General features: G+C 45.7%; 1 protein-coding gene across 14 annotated transcripts in view; it reads left to right on the top strand.

The window, feature by feature from the left end:
- Window positions 1-18,316, top strand: part of LOC120616009 (uncharacterized) — a 35,391-nt gene that overhangs the window by 3,963 nt on the left and 13,112 nt on the right. For 3 of the 14 annotated variants that reach the window (XR_005656425.1, XR_005656431.1, XM_039879260.1), the window contains exon 3: window positions 10,467-10,561. The exons of 1 other annotated variant lie outside the window; for it this stretch is intronic. Coding sequence is in view for 3 of the 13 variants with exons in the window: in XM_039879260.1 (XP_039735194.1) it covers window positions 10,467-10,561 (95 nt within the window). In the remaining 10 variants the exon portion in view is untranslated. 10 more of the 14 variants (XR_005656433.1, XR_005656434.1, XR_005656429.1 and 7 more) reach the window with 10 other exon arrangements.

Here is an 18,316-nt window from a genome sequence, read left to right as displayed (position 1 = left end):
TTAAAACAGTAATACATGGAATAAAAGTGAGGTGAGGATCTAAAATGAAAAGAGAAATATTTGTAGATGCTATTGACACAAAAATGAGTAACTAAAAATTGAGGAAGCGACTGGGTACAGAATGCATATACAAAATTCATAGGTTTCTGAATACCGAAAATAACCGGTCAGAAACGAAAATGGAAAAAGAAAAAACAGGCTCTGATTACAACGCAACAGAAAAATATAAAACATCTAAGTACAGCGTTATTGACAAGAGCAGTTCACGTGAAGGAGACCATAAAACACCGTGAAAGATTGGAAAGACTGTCCTAAATGGAAAGACAGGTCGTGTTCCTGGATGTGATGTTTAACTATTACAGAAATGCCCATTTTGGGGTGAACTAGACAGAATAATTATGAGTAATGAGGTGGGACAAACCCTATCTGATGTTTAAGCACATAGAGGCACATTCATTTAAAACAGCATCGTGCTAGGTTTGGAGTATCTGTACCATGGGTCGCTGGAACCTATTCAGGCTGGAACCACAGGCTTTGCAATCAGACATACCTGAACTGGAATCTTCTAAGTAAGGGAAATAATACTTATCATGTGGGTGTTGTGAGCGAAAGAGATGTAGGTCCTGGTACCTACGGGGCACTCAAATCTGCATTTGAGTTAAAGTCAGTGTATTAGACTGATAAAAAATTTTTAAACTTCTTAAGAAAGGGAACCAAAACCTTAGGATTAAAAGCCAAACCACAAAGTAGGAAAATATTTGTGACAAACATAAGAGTTAATATCTTCAGTAGGTCAAGAATGCATAAAATTAATGAGAAAAATTACGAAAATTCACGCTAGTGGTTACAGGATGTGGATAGACCACTAGGTAGAAATTTATTAAATATTTGGAAAGGTATAGTCTCACTAATGGTCAAATAATTTATAATCACTTGTACGGAAAAGTAAGATCCTATTCACAATGGCATAAAATTAGAAGATACTTAAGAATAAGACATAAATGTACAAGAGCTTTATGAAGAAAAGTAAAAACCTTTACCTAAAGAATTGAAAAGTTAACCTAAATAAACGGGCAGACATTACATGTTTATGGAAGAGACACATTGTAAAGATTGCAGTAGTCTACAAATAAAACTAATTCTTATTGACATCCCGGTGAGAATTGGTTTTGGACACTTGATAAATTGCTTCTAAAAGTCATCCAGAGGACTAAAGGTGCTAGAATGGCCAAGAACTTTTCAAATGGAAAAATAGCGATGGAGGATTTGCTGTCAGCTATCAAAAACATACTGTAATGCTGCAGTAACATAAATGGCGAGTGCAAGAATAGATAAATTGGTCCATGGACCAAAGTAGAATCCAGTAACACCCACATATATATATAGGAATTAAGTCTACAATATAAAGTTGGTATTTTGAAACAGATGGGAAATGATTGTTCGAGATATAGTATAGGAATAATAATTCTCTGCGTAGAAAGAAAGATCCTACTTTCCCATATTCAAAATGAATTGTATTCGGATTAGAGAACTAACAACAACAAAAAACCTGTATTAGAAGAAGATGTGAGAGAATTTGTTATGTTGAAGGAGGTATTATGTTGGAAAATATGTTTTTAGGTAAGACCAAGACCCAAATTCATAAGATTGATAAATTTTGACCATGATCAAAGTTGATATTTGTGTGACAAAAGACATTACATGGTGGCAGACTTGGAAAAAAGTTTCTGTAATGTGAATAAACAGATAAAGGTTAATAGAATTGATACAATGAAGTAAATGGAAGATATGAATAGTTTTCGGAGAAATGAAAGTGTCAAAGCAGGGAAGAGAAGTGCAACCTTGCGTGTGATTGGGGAAATGGAAATTAAAGCAACTAGATTTCTTTCAGGGGCAAGAGGGCTATCAGGCAAAAATTAGAAAGATATCCAAGGACATAGAGAAAAAGGCATCCAATTCATTGTTGGCAAAAAAATTGGTTTGACCTTTTCGAATAATTTAGAGTCTATCTAAAATAAAAAACGACACACGTATGCTTTGATCTCGCAGGTACACATCAAGGAATCTACGATATTCTCATAAGAGGATATAAGTAAGTATGAATGAAGTCTATTATAGCATCGCTTACGATGAAAAATTGGAGGTAACCGCAAATAAGTGTTGGTACCACTATACTGTAGAACGTTATGTAACTTTTAAAAAGAGAGGTAGATTTGTATGTATTGACATAGCCTGGATAGATGTCTAGAATAATTATTGAGCCAAAAAAAGCAAGTTTTATTCCATTTTTTGTGAGATGCAACATAATCGTGTGTGTGTTCATTCTGAATAAAATTAGGGAAAGGTCTAGACATCTATGAAAAACGTGACTGCTGAGGGGAAAAGCATGGGGAAACTGATTTTTTATTTCAGATGCTTTTTCGTTGTTTACTTTTTTAAAATGGCATTTACTTTTGTATTGAAGATGTTAGTTTCTCACTTATCAATTAAACAAAGTCCTAAATTTAGACTAAAAAATTATAGTACCTAGTACTTAAGAGAATGAGGTATGTTACATTTGTCGCTTGTATCAAGAGCCTTAAAGTATTCTTACTCTGCCGTAGCAACCATGTAGGAACCATCAAAGGAGCATTTTGAAATAGAAGCTTTACACACAAAAGACACATATGGTAGAATTATTTTTAAGGGTGCTGTTGCATAATGGTTAAGTTATGATTCATCTACTGGATAATATAATGGCCATTAAAATGTTTATGAAGAAAATGTATTAAAATGTTAAGTAGAAGAATATGAGGACACAAAAAACGTGATATGATTAAAATTCTTAAAAATCCTAACAGACATCCACAAAACCTATGATGGAAAAATGTCTAGAAGAAATTAGATGACAATCTTAAAAATTGTGTACTTTGGGAGATAGGATGTTGGGTGACTTAAAAAGTTTGCTCTTTTATATTTTTCAACATTATATGTAATATGTTTATAATGGAACATTTGGTTTTAAAAAGTATATCTAGGACATATGTTAGTTGCATGGTTAATAGGTATGTGCACTTTTAAAAATATATTTGCCTTATCTATCGTATTAAAGCATACTCTAAAATGTACTCTGAAAACTAATATCTAAACATTTTTTCGTGCATTTGGAGTAAGTTTCAATGAATTTTGTTACTTCCAGTATTTGGAGGAAAATTGCTTCCTAACAATATGCAGAATAAAAGTCGTCATTTCTAATTTTACTTGTAGAATAAATGCAGAAGCTTAAACATGGGCCATGGGATTTCCTAGTTTGACTCTTGCTACCTCACCGTGTTTCTAACACACAGATCTGGTCATAGGGCAGGTTGGATTTAACTGTCTTTGATGATGAGTAGGAGGTAGCCAGCTGGGCCAAGGGCAGAAGCATTGAGAGTATAGTTATTATGCAGGGCCTACCTGCGAGAGGCTTGGCAGATTGGAGCGTGGGTACCTTGGGGCGTGCAGCATAGGTGAGGCTGACGGGGTACCATAAAGGAAGATGGACTCATTCACTTACCCAGCGTTTTCACGGGCCTGCAGCAGGTACCGTGGATGTTTAGCAGCACGCAGTTTAATGGACAGCACGGGCCACGCATGTGTGACAGAGAGGAGGTGTTAGGGGACGTGTGAAAGCTCTGGGAGTGCGTGGGAAAACACCATGCATAATCCAAATTTGAGGGTAAGGATGGAAGCCTGGGAGCCTTCCTAGGGAAAGGGGTGTCTAAGGTGCGACCTGAAGGTACTTGGGGGGACAGCAAGTGTGAAGGCCTGCGGATAGAAGGAGCATGGGGGCGAGGAGAGGGTGGTGGCCGAGGCCCAGGAGCAAACAAGACCTGGGGAGTTTGGAGAAGTTTGGTTTGGCTGGAACTAGAATTGGAGTGGGTGGTGGTGAGAGATGAACCAAGAGAGGTAAATAGGAGCTAACGATGTTCAGAGTTTAAAAGCTATATGAAAAAGTTTGGAAATTACTCTAAAAGTTACGAGAACTCAGTGGATGATTTTAAGTAGGGTTATAAGTCATTTTTCATTTTAGAAATACGGTTTTCATGTGAATAATGGATTAGAGGGAGGCAAGACTCAAGGCTTTGGCAGATTCTGAGGCAGAGGATGGCAGCCTGAATTACAGGTGAGACAGTGTAGGTGTAACGGGTAGGTAGATTCGTGAGGGAGGGAGGAGAGAGGATCATAACTGGGTTCCTGGCTTGGGCACTCGAGGGACTCTATTTACTATGGTTGGGAATACCGTAGGTTTTGGCGAGGAGGCGACAGATTGAGTTAGGATGAAGTGAGTGTAAAGGGCTTGTAGGACATGGAGGTTCTTCCTGAAGATTTGCAAAGAATGATTTTATACTGTAGATACTTCGTTATATGAATGACTGGGCGCTGTGCGTAAATCCATTACTAAAATCAATGTTTCTGTATTTTTCTTGGAATATAATTATACATCAGTAAATTGTTTAGGATTGGGGTTTATCTGGTATAGACTGGACTGTTGATGTCTTTCACGTGCAATTATTTAAGACTGCGTGACCCTGACTGAGTAATGTTGTGATTGTCTTTGGGGTTCATCAGGCTAAACTCTGTCTCTCTGAGCAGGTGGTGGAGGTTTCTCTGAAGAGTGTCAGTGGTCCTTTTGTCAGTTCTGTTGTCCCCTGACTGATTGGCGTGATTTCTGTTGATGCTGCTGAACTGCCCTCTTCCTCGTTAGAGGCGGGCAGAGCGGTCCCCAGCGCTGCATCCATCTGAAAGTGTCCACCTGGCCACTAGATGCTGTCTTAGTCCGTTCATGCTGCTGTAACAAACCAGACACTGGGTGGCTTAAAAAACAAACATTTGTTTCTCATAGTCCTAGAGGCTGGGACGTCTGAGATCGAGATGCCGGCAGATCATTGGTCGGTGAGGGCCTGCTTCCTGCTTCGTAGATGGCTGTCTTCTTGCTGAGTCCTGGTGTGGACAGGGGTGAGGGAGCTCTGCAGGCCCCTTTTGTGAGGGCACTAACCCCATCTTGAGGGGTCTGCTCTCATGACCTAAGCACCTCCTAGAGGCCCCATCTCCAAATACCATCACATTGGAGGTTAGGTTTCAATATACGAACTTGGGGCTGGGGTCACAGACATTCACTCATTATCATAGCAGAAGCACAGATAGGGATTTCAGAATCATGTGGCTGGTGTCGGAGCTGTGGGAGTGGGTGAGAACGAACGAGAAGGAGCTCAGGGCGGAGCCGGAGTCCTTGTACATCGGAGGGAAGGTGGAGAGCACGTGCCTGCAGGAGAGTCATTAGGGGTGGAGAAGCCTTACTCAGCATCTGGTTGATGAAACCTGTTCTAAGTGGCTTGAATGAAGGGGTTTCTGAGAGGGCCACCGTGGCGTCCAAGGTAGTTTCTTGGCTGGAGCTGCACCTGCTCTCTCTGCCTCTTGTCTCCCATGTCTGTAACTCCTACCAGCTCACTCTGTAGACACAGTCTTTCCACTTCCCAATTTAGATTCTCAGGGAAGAGAATCTGGTTGGCTCAGCTTTGATCCTGTGTTTGCCACCATTTGGTTCACTGTTGTAGGGCCTCCTGGAGCAGATTTGCCTAGCAGTGTGCCTGAGCCTAGCAGGCTGGCCGGGGGTGAGTGCAGATGAGGGTGTTCATGAGACAGTGGTGTCCTGGCACCTGAGGCCTAAGTTCCAGTAACGGACAGGATCAGTAGATTTAAATGGTTCGAAATGTGGTAAAAAGAGTAAGGAGTTGGCAAAGGAGTTAGCCTAGTTTTAAAGTATTACCACAGCTAATCCACGTAGAAGAATCACAGAGTGGATAACCAGGGGCTATGGTAGGTATTCATTTGGATCTGGAAGAAGAGAGATTTTTTTAAAGTGAAATTTAATTTTGGAGTTGTATCAGAAGCATTTAAAGCTTAGTTTTAAAAAGCAGTGATTTTTATTGCTTCCTAATACTAAAGCATTTCTATATCTTTATTCTTATTGTAGAATATGTAGTGTCTCTTGTGTCACCTGATAATGAGAAATTCAGTAAAGCTATTCTAGAACTCATTTATTTTTCATACCCCTGCAAGTTCATAAAATAATCATAGCTTATTTCCACATCTTAGTTTGCAGTGCCTTCCATAGTATCGTGCCAGGTCTTGTGAAGAATCCCTTGTAGCCAGAGCCAACCTTTGTCCCAAAGATTATAAAGTCCGCCTCTTGGGTAAATGATAAAACAACTCAAAAATTATCTGAACCCTTTTTCTTCTGCCCAGTAAACCCTGTTATGTCCCTCTGGCTTTCAAATTATTTTTAGATGCATAGTTCAAATGTGTAGGATTAAGCTTCATAGAATTTAAGAATATTTCACTGATTTAAAGTACCTGGTATTGGCTAGTAAACATAAAGTCAGGTTTCTCAGTTAACCAATATTTGACAACTTATTACTACATTTCCATATTATGATAGGGATTAGGGCACATTGACCCCTAGATTCCCTTAGAATCAGGGAACCTGCAGAAACACTGTACAGTCTTCCTGATGCTTGCCCACTAGTTAGAGGTAGTAATCCACTGAAATTCAGGTTCCAGGACCTTGGCATAATATCTGCTAGGGTTTCTGAGCGAGTGTTTGAGTGCCCTCTGGAGGCTTTATGAACAGTGAAAAGACGATACTTGTGAAAGATTTTTTTAACAGCCAGTGTACTCGATGGTTCAGAGTGGTGTGCGTGTCATTTGGGAAGCCATAGGGACACTAGCCAGCACTTACGGAGGGCAGGAGCTCTCCAGGCAGGCTGGGAATTGGGGTTTATGTAGCGAGCAGAGCCCAGAGGCCGCTGAGTCACAGAGGTGAGCCGAGGGAGTGTGGTGGGAGATGCCCAGGAAGGTGGGGAATGACAGACGCCTTTGGGTTTGGCCAGGAGGAGCTTCAGTGCTGTGGAGTCAGGTTGAGGAATGAATGGGAAGTGAGCCTGTAGAAATTGAAGAAGCCTGGATGGGGAAACCGGGGCTAGGGGAAGGACGAATGACAGCTAGAGAAGGCTTAGGATTAACTGTTGGTTCTCCTTAAGATAGAAGAGACTTTGCATGGTATTTAAATGCTGGAAGAAGAAAAGTCAAGAGGAAACGGTTGAAAGCTGAGTAGGGTTGCGGGGGAAGGAGAGACTTGGCTTGCAAGTTCCTAGCTGGGGTCATTGTTGAGGGGAGATGTTACATTTTACAGGGACTTGGAATATGATGAATTAGTGATTTTCAGTTCTTCGTGGGATGATGGGGAAATATTCCCATAGGCAGTTGGCAATACAGGTAAGAAGACAGACTGGTTATAGGAGAATGTGGCATTATCATCCTGGGAAGGGCCCTCATTCAAGCCAGGCAGGCGGTTGAGCTAGAAAGTGGAGTCAGGACCTACCTTCAGAGGACACCTGTGTTTAGGAAGCAGGAGTAAAAGAAATGGTCAGTGCCCTCAGGGGAGCCGGTGGAGAGGTGAGACAGCGTGGGGAGTTGGGGACCGAGGAGACGTGTAAACTAGGAGCCAAAGAATGAACCGTGGCGGATGGCGTTAGGATTTGGCGGGCAGGAGATGGTGGCTTTGGGAGTGGTTTTGCAGGAGTGGTGTGTGGGGGGCGTGTTTGGGAGTGGATTGAGGGCGTAGAGAGGAGGTGGAAACAGAGGTGTAGGCATTCGTGGGCGAGTTCAGCAGCGGAAGTGAAGAGCGAATCGGTGCCCATGGCCAGGCTGGAGCCGTGCTGAGAGCAGGCGGGGCGTGTCCGCGTGGGGCGCAGAGCCTAACCAGCGCCTAACCAGCGCCTAACCAGCGCCTAACCAGCGCCTAACCAGCGCGACTGCCGGAAGGGAGCTCCTGCACTTTTTCTTTCCTTTCTTTTAAATCGTTGTCATCTCAGGTATGAGATGTAAAGTTTTGTGTAACTTCTGTGACCCCTCCTATTTTGCTCAGATTGGAACTCTGACCAAATGGAAGAGAGTGTTTAGGTCTGTTCGTGACATTTGAGGGGGCTCTTACACCAGGAAAGAGAGTAAATGTGACCAATTTTTGATTTATTCTGACAAATGTGAAAATTTGTTAAATCCTTTAAATGTATAGGACAAGTCGTAATCACGAATAACTTTTTTTTTTCTTTTTGATAAACTGAATAGGGTGGCTAATAGTTTGGCTTCATTTATTTAACATATTATTGAGAAAAGAAAATAGACTCAGTATCAGAAGTACTGAAATAATAAATTTTAATTTGGGAGATGAGGATTGATTTATAACTTCGCACTGCTCGGTTTTGAGGGCTAAGGCATGGTATTTAAAGTGCGAACTTATACAAAGGGTAGGGCGAGCGGATTCCAACTTAAGCCCAAACTTGTCCACTTCTGCGGGGACTGGTTTGAAGACCTTGGAAGACCTCAGCACTCTTATCTCTGGTGGCCTTTGCTATGTCATATACCAGACATTAAAATTGCACCCATGTCCTGCATGAAATTAGTTTATACAAAACTATGACTTAAGCTTCATGTGACTAGTCATAGACAAACATTTATTAACTTTGATTTTAGAGTTTTCTTTTCATGTTTTGCATCCAGTCAATATTTTTTTCAGGTTCAAACATTTTCATCAGCCCTTAAGTTGCTCTTAAGCCCTAGGGACTGTGCCCAAGGGCCGAGACAGCCCCGCTCTGCCGGGATAAGTACGGGATAAGTACGCATGTCTGCCGGGGTGCACTTGCCAGGAATCTGTTCGTTGGAGGCTCTAAGCCGCCTCCTGGGAAAATGCCACCCTCAGCAGAGCTGAAGTAACTTTGAGTTAGTGCTTTTTTGGTCGTGAGGAGCAGAGAGAGTAATTTAGAACATTTTAAGAAACAGGATGTGGTGTCAGCACGGTCAGGGACGAAGGCAGCTCAGAGGTGAGCGCCGTCTGCCCTGTAGTCAGCAGGCCTCTCGGCATCTCTTGCCATGTCTTCTCCCCAGCTGGGTCTGCCTCCTCACTGCTGTGGTTTGCTCATGACCTCCAGGTCCTGTTACATCAGAGCCTCAGCTTCACCTCTCACAGCTGATCACCTCGGGCTCAGAATCGGGAATCTGACTTTGTTGCTGCTTTTATTATTGATCCCAGCCACATCAGAGGTCGTGTGATGAAAAGGCCATGTTAAGCTCTCAATGTCTGTCCTTGGTCTCTAACCTGTGGCGAGGTGAGGGCAGTGGCCCTGTGGCCCATGGCAGACTGGGCCTGCCCTGAAAGCTGAGGCATTTCCCATTAGATGGGGTGCAGGTGAGCAGGCACGAGGTGGGCATGGGTGGTTCAGTAAGGAGGGCACAGCCTGGCCCAGAAGGAGACCCATTCAGACTTCCTCCAGATGTGTTCCTGCTAATAGCCTCCATTTAGGTCAACCCTTTGTTCCCATAGAGAAACTAAAGTCTAAGTATATGGAAAGCATTTCACTTTCCATTTTCTTCCTAGTTTATTCAGTCTCTGACATTGCATGGTCACTCAGGGCACTCTGTAGGGTCCTATTTCACATGTTAGTGATTTCTGCTAAACATGATACAGCGACTTCAGGTAGCTGTTAGCAAAGAGGTAATTCAAACCTCGTGTGCTTCACGTAGTTTTTCTCCCTCAAAGTCCTGGGGAACGGTATAGACATTCAGTAATTTAATACCATCCCCAGATTCACGAAATGTAGAACAAGTACTAAATGTCCCATCTGAATGTCAGAATGGTAGCATTTTGATGCCGAAGTCCCTTAATGTGTCGTCATACTTCCTAAGGAAAAGTGAAGTTCCCCAAACTACTCTTTGCAATTATCGAATATAGCAGAGGGGGGAGGTAATAGATGGAATAAATAAAATAATGATGGCTAATCTTTGTTGAACCCTTAAAATTTTCCAGGCACTATTTTAAGTACTTCTCATGCATTAACTTGTTTAATCCTTAAACTACCCTGTAAGGGTGTCTTACAGGGTCAGGTGCCTTTGTTACCCCCATTAACTCCATTCTTAACCTCTCCGGGGAAGGTTGCACAGCTAGTAGGTGGTAGTGCCAGGTTATGCACCGGACTCCAGTTTCTGCTCCTCCGCACCCCTCTCGACTGAAACATAAATGAGAAAAAATGCTTGGATTTTTTCTAGGATTCCAGCCCATCTGAGTCAGCTCTCCAGTGTCTGGTACCTGTGAACCTAAAACTCAGTTTGGGTAACATTCCTGCAGGAGGCCGGTTCTGATGCGCTCCTGGAGTGAAGTCGTGCGGGCTGCCTGGGTTTTCCTGCCCGGCGTTTCTCATGTTCTCAGCCCCTCTTTGCCTGTACATGCCTTGACTCCCATGTATTTATATACATCCCGTAGGTAGTGGGTCTGCCCCGTCTTCCGAGCTGGGAACGCACATTTACGACAGCCAGTTCTTCAGCAGCTTTGTGATCCTGAGTTTGCCACCGTACAAACCTTCTACTTTTTTCTCTGCATCTCTCCAACCCAGCAGGCTCCAAGGCTTCTATAGCCCTTCAGCCACTGTGGGCCCTCCTCTGCTGCTGCTTCTGGAATGTCGGGGGGGTTTTGACTCCTGGCACTGTGGTAAGTTTTCCCCTTGATTCACCATTTTCCTACATGGAGAATTCCCCTCAAGTATTTCTAAACCGAAGCCATCTCTGGAGTTTTCTGAGCCTGTGCCCGTTGGGGCACAGTGAGGGAGAAAACCCCAGCTGCATGGTTTCCCTAAAGTCTTGCCTCTCTGGCTTTCGTGTTCCCTAGACCTTGGAGAACCCTCCTTATTAACTCTATAAAGACATCAGAGACCTCTTTGTCCCATTCAGAGTTCTTTGTTCCTCTGCAATTGGGCTTTCTCCCGGAGTTTCTCGTGAGCCATCACTGTTACGGCGTCACTCTGCCTGTCCCATTTCCCTCAGATGTCGTGGGGGCTTTTTCTGGACCAGAAACCCCGTTTCTGGACTCACGCCAGCCTCTGGTTTTCTTTCCCATTATTCCTTTAGTCACTGAGATAGCAAACTTTTTTCCAGCTGAGTACGTTACTCCCTCAGTTCCTGGTGTGTGTTCCCAAAGCCTGAACAACAGCCTGGTCCTTAAATAGGAGGGCTCTGAAGTCCTCAGCCCTGGTGATTGTGGTTTTACGTGAGTCTCTGTGCGCACTTGATTCTGAGAGCCGTCATGTCTATGGTACAAGCATTTTTTCCTTTGAGCCATTGATTTGTGACCATTTTTAAATGATTTTTTTTCTTCAGCTTAACTCAAGAAGAGAACACATGTCTTACATAGGACAGGTATTTATTCATCTTTGTCATTGCCGAAACCCAGAATACTCTAGCCGAATGTGCAGTCTGGGTCTGGTTCATACACCTAACGACATTTTGCATTATTTCCACGCACAGTGAGGAAGCGGAGAGGGGAGAACCCTGTCTCCGTAACCGCTGGACTTGGGGGCGTGCGGGCGGCTTTTTGTCTCTCCCGACTGCCACAGGTCGACTTCTCACTTCCGGGCTTCTCCCTTCCCCGACTTCACTTTCCCACTGTGTGGAGAGAATTGGGGAGGTAGAGGACATGCTGGTGACCTCCGTCCTAGTGGGCCCAGTTGCTATACCCGGTTAGAAGGCGAAGCCCACGGGCAGGTGGTAGCTTTTCTCTTGCCTAACTTCACATGGCCAGAGCGGGGACGCTGAAGCTGCTCCTGGACGGACCCGCCTGATTTCCAGGTGATGGCCCCGGTGGGAAGTCTGGGCAGGTATGCCTTGGCGTCGTGCAAGTGTTCTCTCTCCTCTCTGTCTCTTTCTGGCTCCATCCTTGCCCGTGCTGCCTTGGGTATCCTCAGCCACCCTGCTTAATATGAGCGATGAGGCCTGAGATATAGGTCCAGTATTGTATGAATTCCCATTCCTGCCAGTGCTCACTTTGGTCTCAAGCTCAAGGTTATCAGTGATCCAGGGAAAAGGAGTTCTCCATGTGATCCGGCCGAGCTTATGGAATGCCGCAGCGGGAATTGGAGTCTCAGGCCTAGCTAGTTCAGCCCCGTGCACGATTGATTCCGCCTGGAGTATGTAGACGTGAGGGTGGCTGCTGAGACCTCTGGCCGGGTTCGATGCTAGTCTTTGATCCCATGCGTTTCCACAGTCACGCCGACCCCCAACCAGTGCCAGTCCTGCCAAGTCAGCAGCCCAAGCGCGGAGTTCTGCGCTGTTTGTCGTAACCATCCCTGGCCCTCTTTGAGAGTGGGGTGATGAGGAATCTCTATCCGTGCTAATCCTGACTTCGGATCGCCAGATCTCATCCGATTTCGGGACCTGTGTCGTCCCTGTGTGAGTCTTCGCGTCCGGGAAGCGCTCTTGCACTTGTGCTTCCCGGGCAAGCTGCTCCACAGACCTCTGCCCCGGGCGTGCTTGCTTTGGTTTGCCAAACAGTGCAAGTTATGGGTTGTGACCCAGGTACAAAAATAGTCAGAATCCGAGATATTTAAAGTAGTCAAGTTCATGGAAACAAAGTGGAATGGTGGTTCCTAGGGGCTGCGGGGCGGGGGAGGGGGGTTGGTCCCTGGGTACCGTGTTTCAGTTCTGCAAGATGAAAAGTTCTGGAGGTCTTTTTCACAATGTGAGTATGCTTTTCACACTGCTGGACTAACTACACACTTAGAAGTGGTTAAGATCAAATTGCTGTTACGTGGTGGTGGTGGTGGTGTTTTTTTATCACAATTTAAAAAATGCATTTAGAAAAACAGCCAGAATCTCAAATCCCTGATCTTTTGACCTGCCAGCTACTATGATACCCCTACTCCCAATGTCACTGAGGACAGCCTTGCTAAAAATCCACTTTTTATTTCGATTAAGATCACCCAGGCCTGACTTTTTCCTTCCCTTAGTTAGCCAGGTTGGGCCCCGTGTGACTTCTTTTGCCTCTCCCCAGGGTAACTTGAGCTTTCTAGTCTTTTTTTTTTTTTTCCCCTAGGCCTGAATGTGGATTTTGTCCCTTTGGGCCTTACTGTTCCCAATAGTAGAAGGAGGAAGCAGGTTTAATGAAGGAGAGCCATGCTCACCTGAGCGGTGAGTGTCATTAGAGTTCACCTGACATGAGCCTCCCCTGCTGCCTCCGCACTCCCGCCCCAGCCAGCTCCTGCTGGTCCTCTGAGCTGGAGCCGTCCCCTGGCCCCTTCCCAGGTGTGGAAGGCTGGCCCTTGGAGGAAGACAGATCCAAAGGAGTCAGCTGGGCAGAAGGGGCGGACGAAGGCAAATTCTGCAGGCCAGAGTGCGTTGCCAGCGCACTGACTCTCTGGGCATCCTGATTGTGTCCCAAAAGATTTTTTTTCAGACCCCCAACAGTGTCCCTCCTTCCTGAGGACAGAGTGAATAGTGAGGCATTTAACCCCCGCATTTTGAGAGTGAGAGTGAACATCTGCACGACTGGCAGTAGGTTTTACTGTCTCCATTTCATGGATGAGTAAACTGAAGCTGATGGTCACACAGTTATACGGTATCAGAGCAATAATTTGAACTTAGGACTTTTGATTGAAAGTCCTGTGTTCTCACCAAATTATCATGATTCCTAATGCATATGTTTGTTACACATTTACTAGTGAGATAAGATAAACTCATGCCTTGAATGTGGTATTCACGTATGGGCCATCGCTGAAGCAGCTCATATTCTGTCCCATTACTCAGGCGTTTCTGTATGCCGTGTCGAAGAGCAGGGAAAATGACGAGTCCCAACCGTGAGGAGGTGTCACTAAAGTCGGATGTATTTTAAAACAGTCCTATAAGTAGAGGGTCAAGAGGGGAACCTTTGGGGCAGAAGCGAGGCGCAGGGGACACTCATAGGGATGGAAGCTGCGCTCGGCTTTGGAGAGGAGGGGCCCTGTGACAGGGAGGTGGGTGGTCAGGTCCTGGGAGCCTCCGCCTGAGCAGTGACGTTCCTGACGAATGAATGAGGGTGTCATGCACTAATTAAAATAGGGAGCCGAGGAGACTCATATTTACTTAGCCTCAGCTGTGCTGTGGGCACTTTCACATTCGTTATCTTCTTTAATTACCACAGCAAAGCTTTACAGACATCATTATCCAGAGTTTCACAGATCAGGCTGAGATCAGCCACGATCACGTAGCGAGTGGCAGAGCCAAGGCCTACACCCCCTCTGTGTCATTCTGCAGGCCTTTTTGTGGGAGGACTTGGCCGAAGGAAAGCAGAGGAATGTACACCTCTGTCATTCTTTATCGCTTTAATAACATACGCAGTTATCCTTCTCAGACTCGAGAAAGCCTGGCGTCATTCCCTCTGTACTTTCTGTCGCTCTTTTCTGGACCTAATTTCATAGTCTTTGTGGTAATTTCTAGTTAAAGAAAAATCAGATGCGTCTTCTTTTATCTTTTACCTTTTCTCCCTAAGGAGTCAGTAGGCCAGGTCATACGAAGAGCAGTTGTCCTGAGGACAAGGAGCAAGCAGCTCTCTTCCCTGTAGCTCATTAGAGCCCAGAGCCCAAATCCTTAGCTACTGCCCTTAGTTGCGGGAGGTCGGGGAACCTCAGGCACAGTCAGGGCGTGTTGTTGAGCTGCTGCCGAGTGGCCGCCAGCCCTGACTGCCGGACTGTGAGGGGCAGGCCCTGGGCTCCAGCTTCAGCAGTGCGTAGCAGTCTGACGATGGGTGCGGTGCGTGAGCACCCGAGCGGGCCCTTGGCTGGATTGGAGCCGGGACCGTGTTCTGTGGCTGGGGTGGTGTTGGGTGCGGTTTGGCCACAGGGATTTAGGCTCAGGCCTTAGAGTACGTGCTTGGGCCACCGTAGGTGAGACTGCCCTCCCAATGTGACCACCTCCAGCTTGCCATGCCTGAGTGAGCCCGGGAAGACAAGGAAACCCACCTCAGAACCACGGCCTGACCATTGGGCCTCCAAGGGTGTTGTCAGCTCAGATCGGTGACGTGTGAGGAGTAGACTAGCTAGAGGCCTTTAGTGGCCACAGTAGAGTGCTTGGGAAGGCAAGGGGGACCTTCCTCCAGAGGCTTTCTGAGAGCCACTCCCAAGGCGAGAGGTCTCGGACCTTGTAAGATGGGGCTTCCCTGTGATCCGTTAGCGTCCAGTTGCCAAGGGAATGGGAGGAGCAGCTCTGGTATCCAGAAGAGTGGGGTACTCGAAAAAGGACGGGGACTCTGAAGGGCCTGTTCGGGACATGGGACCGCCCTCGGCAGCCAGGAGGATATCTTCCTGGCTGCCAGTGTCTTCTGTTCCAGGACTGATGGTGATGGTAAAAGCAAAATAGAAAGGCTTTGGCATTGCACAGTCCTAATCAATGAGTTACAAGTGACTGCTGTAATGGATTTATTCTGAGACAAATAGCTGAGCAAAAATCAAGTGGACTGGGCCTATGTAGCTTAAGTAGTGAGGTCTTCCTGTACTTTGTCATGTGTATTTTAGACTGGACGTGTAGTGGAGATCAGCGAGGAGATCGACCCTGCCTGTCGCACGCCCAGATCCTTGAGGCAAGCAGGGAGTGGTGGCCTTGCACGGAACAGATAACCTCTTAGCCCTGGTCCTGGGCAGCATGAAGCCCATAAATGGCCTTTCCACTTATTTTTTGCGTGCCAAGGCCTGTAGGAAAAGGCCAAGCACAGGCCTTACTTCCCTTAGTGCTGCACTGCTGCCAAATTAATGTCTGATGGTGTTGATTTGGGGACTGCCTGATAATTTGTGAGGAGTTCCTGGCTGGGCTGGGAACATGTTCCACGTTCTGTCCTGTGAACAGGGGCATCCATTATGACCAGGGGGACAGTATACGATAGGGTTGCATGGCCTTGGATCTGGAAATCGAAGTCCTACAAGGACACACTCGCAGATTGCTGTCTGCTGAGGCGGTTTCTGAACCCTTTATACAACGTCTCTCTGGGTAGAGAGTTTTTTCTTGTAGTAGTCACCTTTTAAAGTCTTCTGGTGTACAAAACTTGACTTGGAAAGTACTTCGGAGGAATTTGGGAGGCATTTTTCTTACATCCAGAATAAAAATGGCTGATGATGGAAGTTACTAGCTACAAGTCAGTGTTAATCTCAGAGTCTGTTCACTTTTGAGCTTTTAAAAAAAGTGGGCGTAAGATGGAATTTCAAACCCCCCCCCTTTTTTTTCCTCTGGATCCTTTTACACTTTAAAGTGTTAAGGACCCCCAAAGAGCTGTCTGTTCATGTGAGTTACAAGCATCAATACCTACCACAATAGAAATGAAAACTAAAAAATATTTATTGACTAATTTATTTTAAAAATGATGGTAAAACCATTACATGTTAACACAAATGACATTTTTATGAAAAACAGCTATTTTCTAAAAAAACATTTAGTAGGCAGACTGGCAATATTTACATTTTGGCAAATGTCTTTAAATGTATGAGGCTTAAATAAGACATCTGCTTCTGTATTCATTCTATTGCAATATGTTGTTTTCATTGAAGTAGATGAAGACATCCGGCCTTGCCCAGATAATGTAGTTGGAAAAGTGATTTTAGTAGCCTTTTCAGATATTGCGAGCTCATCTGTGACACAACACCAGAACCTGACAAGCAGTAGGTTCTTACAGGTGGGCTGCAACACGTGATCTGAAACTGGATCAACGTACTTCTTGTACTCTGGTGCATTGAAGCCACTGGTCGCTCTCACTTTGAATGGCTCTTTTTTAAAATTTATTATTTTTTAGGCGAGGCAACCCTTGGTTGACCTCATAGATTGCAAGGACCTTGTCAGCTTACAGTCCCTTATTTTTTTATTTTTTACTCCTACAGCACCTAGTCTTCCTAGGTGGTCTCCCATCCAAATACTAACCAGGCCCGACCCTGCTTAGCTTCCGAGATTTGAATGGATTTTCTACCCACAGTGATTTCACTACCGCACACATTGGTCCTTTGGAAAACATTGGTTCACTGAGTTACACACATCCTGCCATGTTCACATTTCATTATGTATAATATCCAGAAAGTCATGTCTGTTAGTGTCACTGTCAACCTCATCAGAAAGTCTCAAGTGTTGGGAAGCTGCGGAGCTCATGGTGGCAGACACAAGTTTTCCAAAATCCCAGTTTTTGCTTGAAAGCTCGGATTTGACCATTGGCAACAAATACCATCAGTTGTTTCCTGTTAACCGAAATGTCTGCCCAGTACCCAAGTCTGCATAACCAGGTTGTCAGTCATTCTTTCAAGTAAAAGCGTTCTGTCAAAACAGAGATACAGTGTTAAATAGATTTAACAAACATCGAAGAGTCTGTTACGATCGAGTGGGATTTTTATAGTCAGTGCTTTATGAGAAAGATCTGCAGTATTAGAATTTCTTGAAATTCTAATTTTCTCAAAAACAAGAAAAGTAATTTTCAGTTGACTTTTATGACAAAATAATGATGTAGTTATTTTCAGATGATTTGAGGTTTTCTGAGCCAGCAGTCTGAATTGCAGATAACAGTACATTTTAGAGCGTGAACCCAGCTGAGCCGTGAGAGGGACGGACGGTGGGCTGAGCCCGGAGCAGAGTCCTGGTCGTATCTTCCACTGGCCCAAGGACGAGGCCTGGAATTGTGCGGGGCACGCATGTGTGTAGTTTGGTGGCAGGGTGCTGAGGGCCTTCTCCGAGGAGGACTCGTCGTGGCCGTCCGCTGGGAGCGAGGAGAGGCCGGGCGTCAGGGAGAGTGATCGTGGAGAAGGGGCCACCAGGTGTCGGGTAGCCCGGAGACCGCGGAGGCGCCTGGGGCTGATGATTTTCCCTGTTGGGCCATGAAGGCCAAAATGTGGATTGGAATGGGGTGCTGGTGTCTTCTGGGCAGATGGCCCCTTTGCACTTCGATCATTCCCATTTGACAAAAACGGCCCCGCAGAAACTCAGCTGAGTCTGCATTCCTGCCTCACACTGCGCCTGCGGACGGCCCTGCGGGACTGGTCTCTGACCACCCTCGACTCTGGCAGCCACTCTGCTCTGGTCACGGCGCTCTCCTGCCCGGCACGCGACTGTTTCTGGCCCTCTCTGTGTTCCTGTCACCGCCAGGCTCCCCGCTCGTCCTCTCCTACTCAGCAGATGGCCTTGCTCCCTGCTTCACAGAGGACCGACAGCCAGGGACTCTGCCAGCGTCCCACTCCAACAGACTCCGCCCTCCCCTCTGTCACAGTCAGGGCCGTCTCTCCTCCTCCCCAAAGCTGACCGTGCGGTTGCTGGGCTTTGGGTGCTGTCTCCAGGGGCCTTTTCTGTTCTTTTCTCTCCCGTGGTGTCAGTCTTTCCCTCTCAGTGGAATTCGTCCCATCTTTTTTCCTTTCCTGGACTTTTCCTTGAAGTATAACGTATAGGCAGAGTCAAGGTCACGGGTCCAGCTTGAAGAATG

This window comes from Pteropus medius, unplaced genomic scaffold, assembly GCF_902729225.1.
Source record: "Pteropus medius unplaced genomic scaffold, Ma_sr-lr_union100, whole genome shotgun sequence".
Taxonomy (NCBI): Eukaryota; Metazoa; Chordata; class Mammalia; order Chiroptera; family Pteropodidae; genus Pteropus; species Pteropus medius.
The sequence above is the reverse complement of the archived record's forward strand: the minus strand, read 5'-3'. Positions and strand labels throughout refer to the sequence as shown.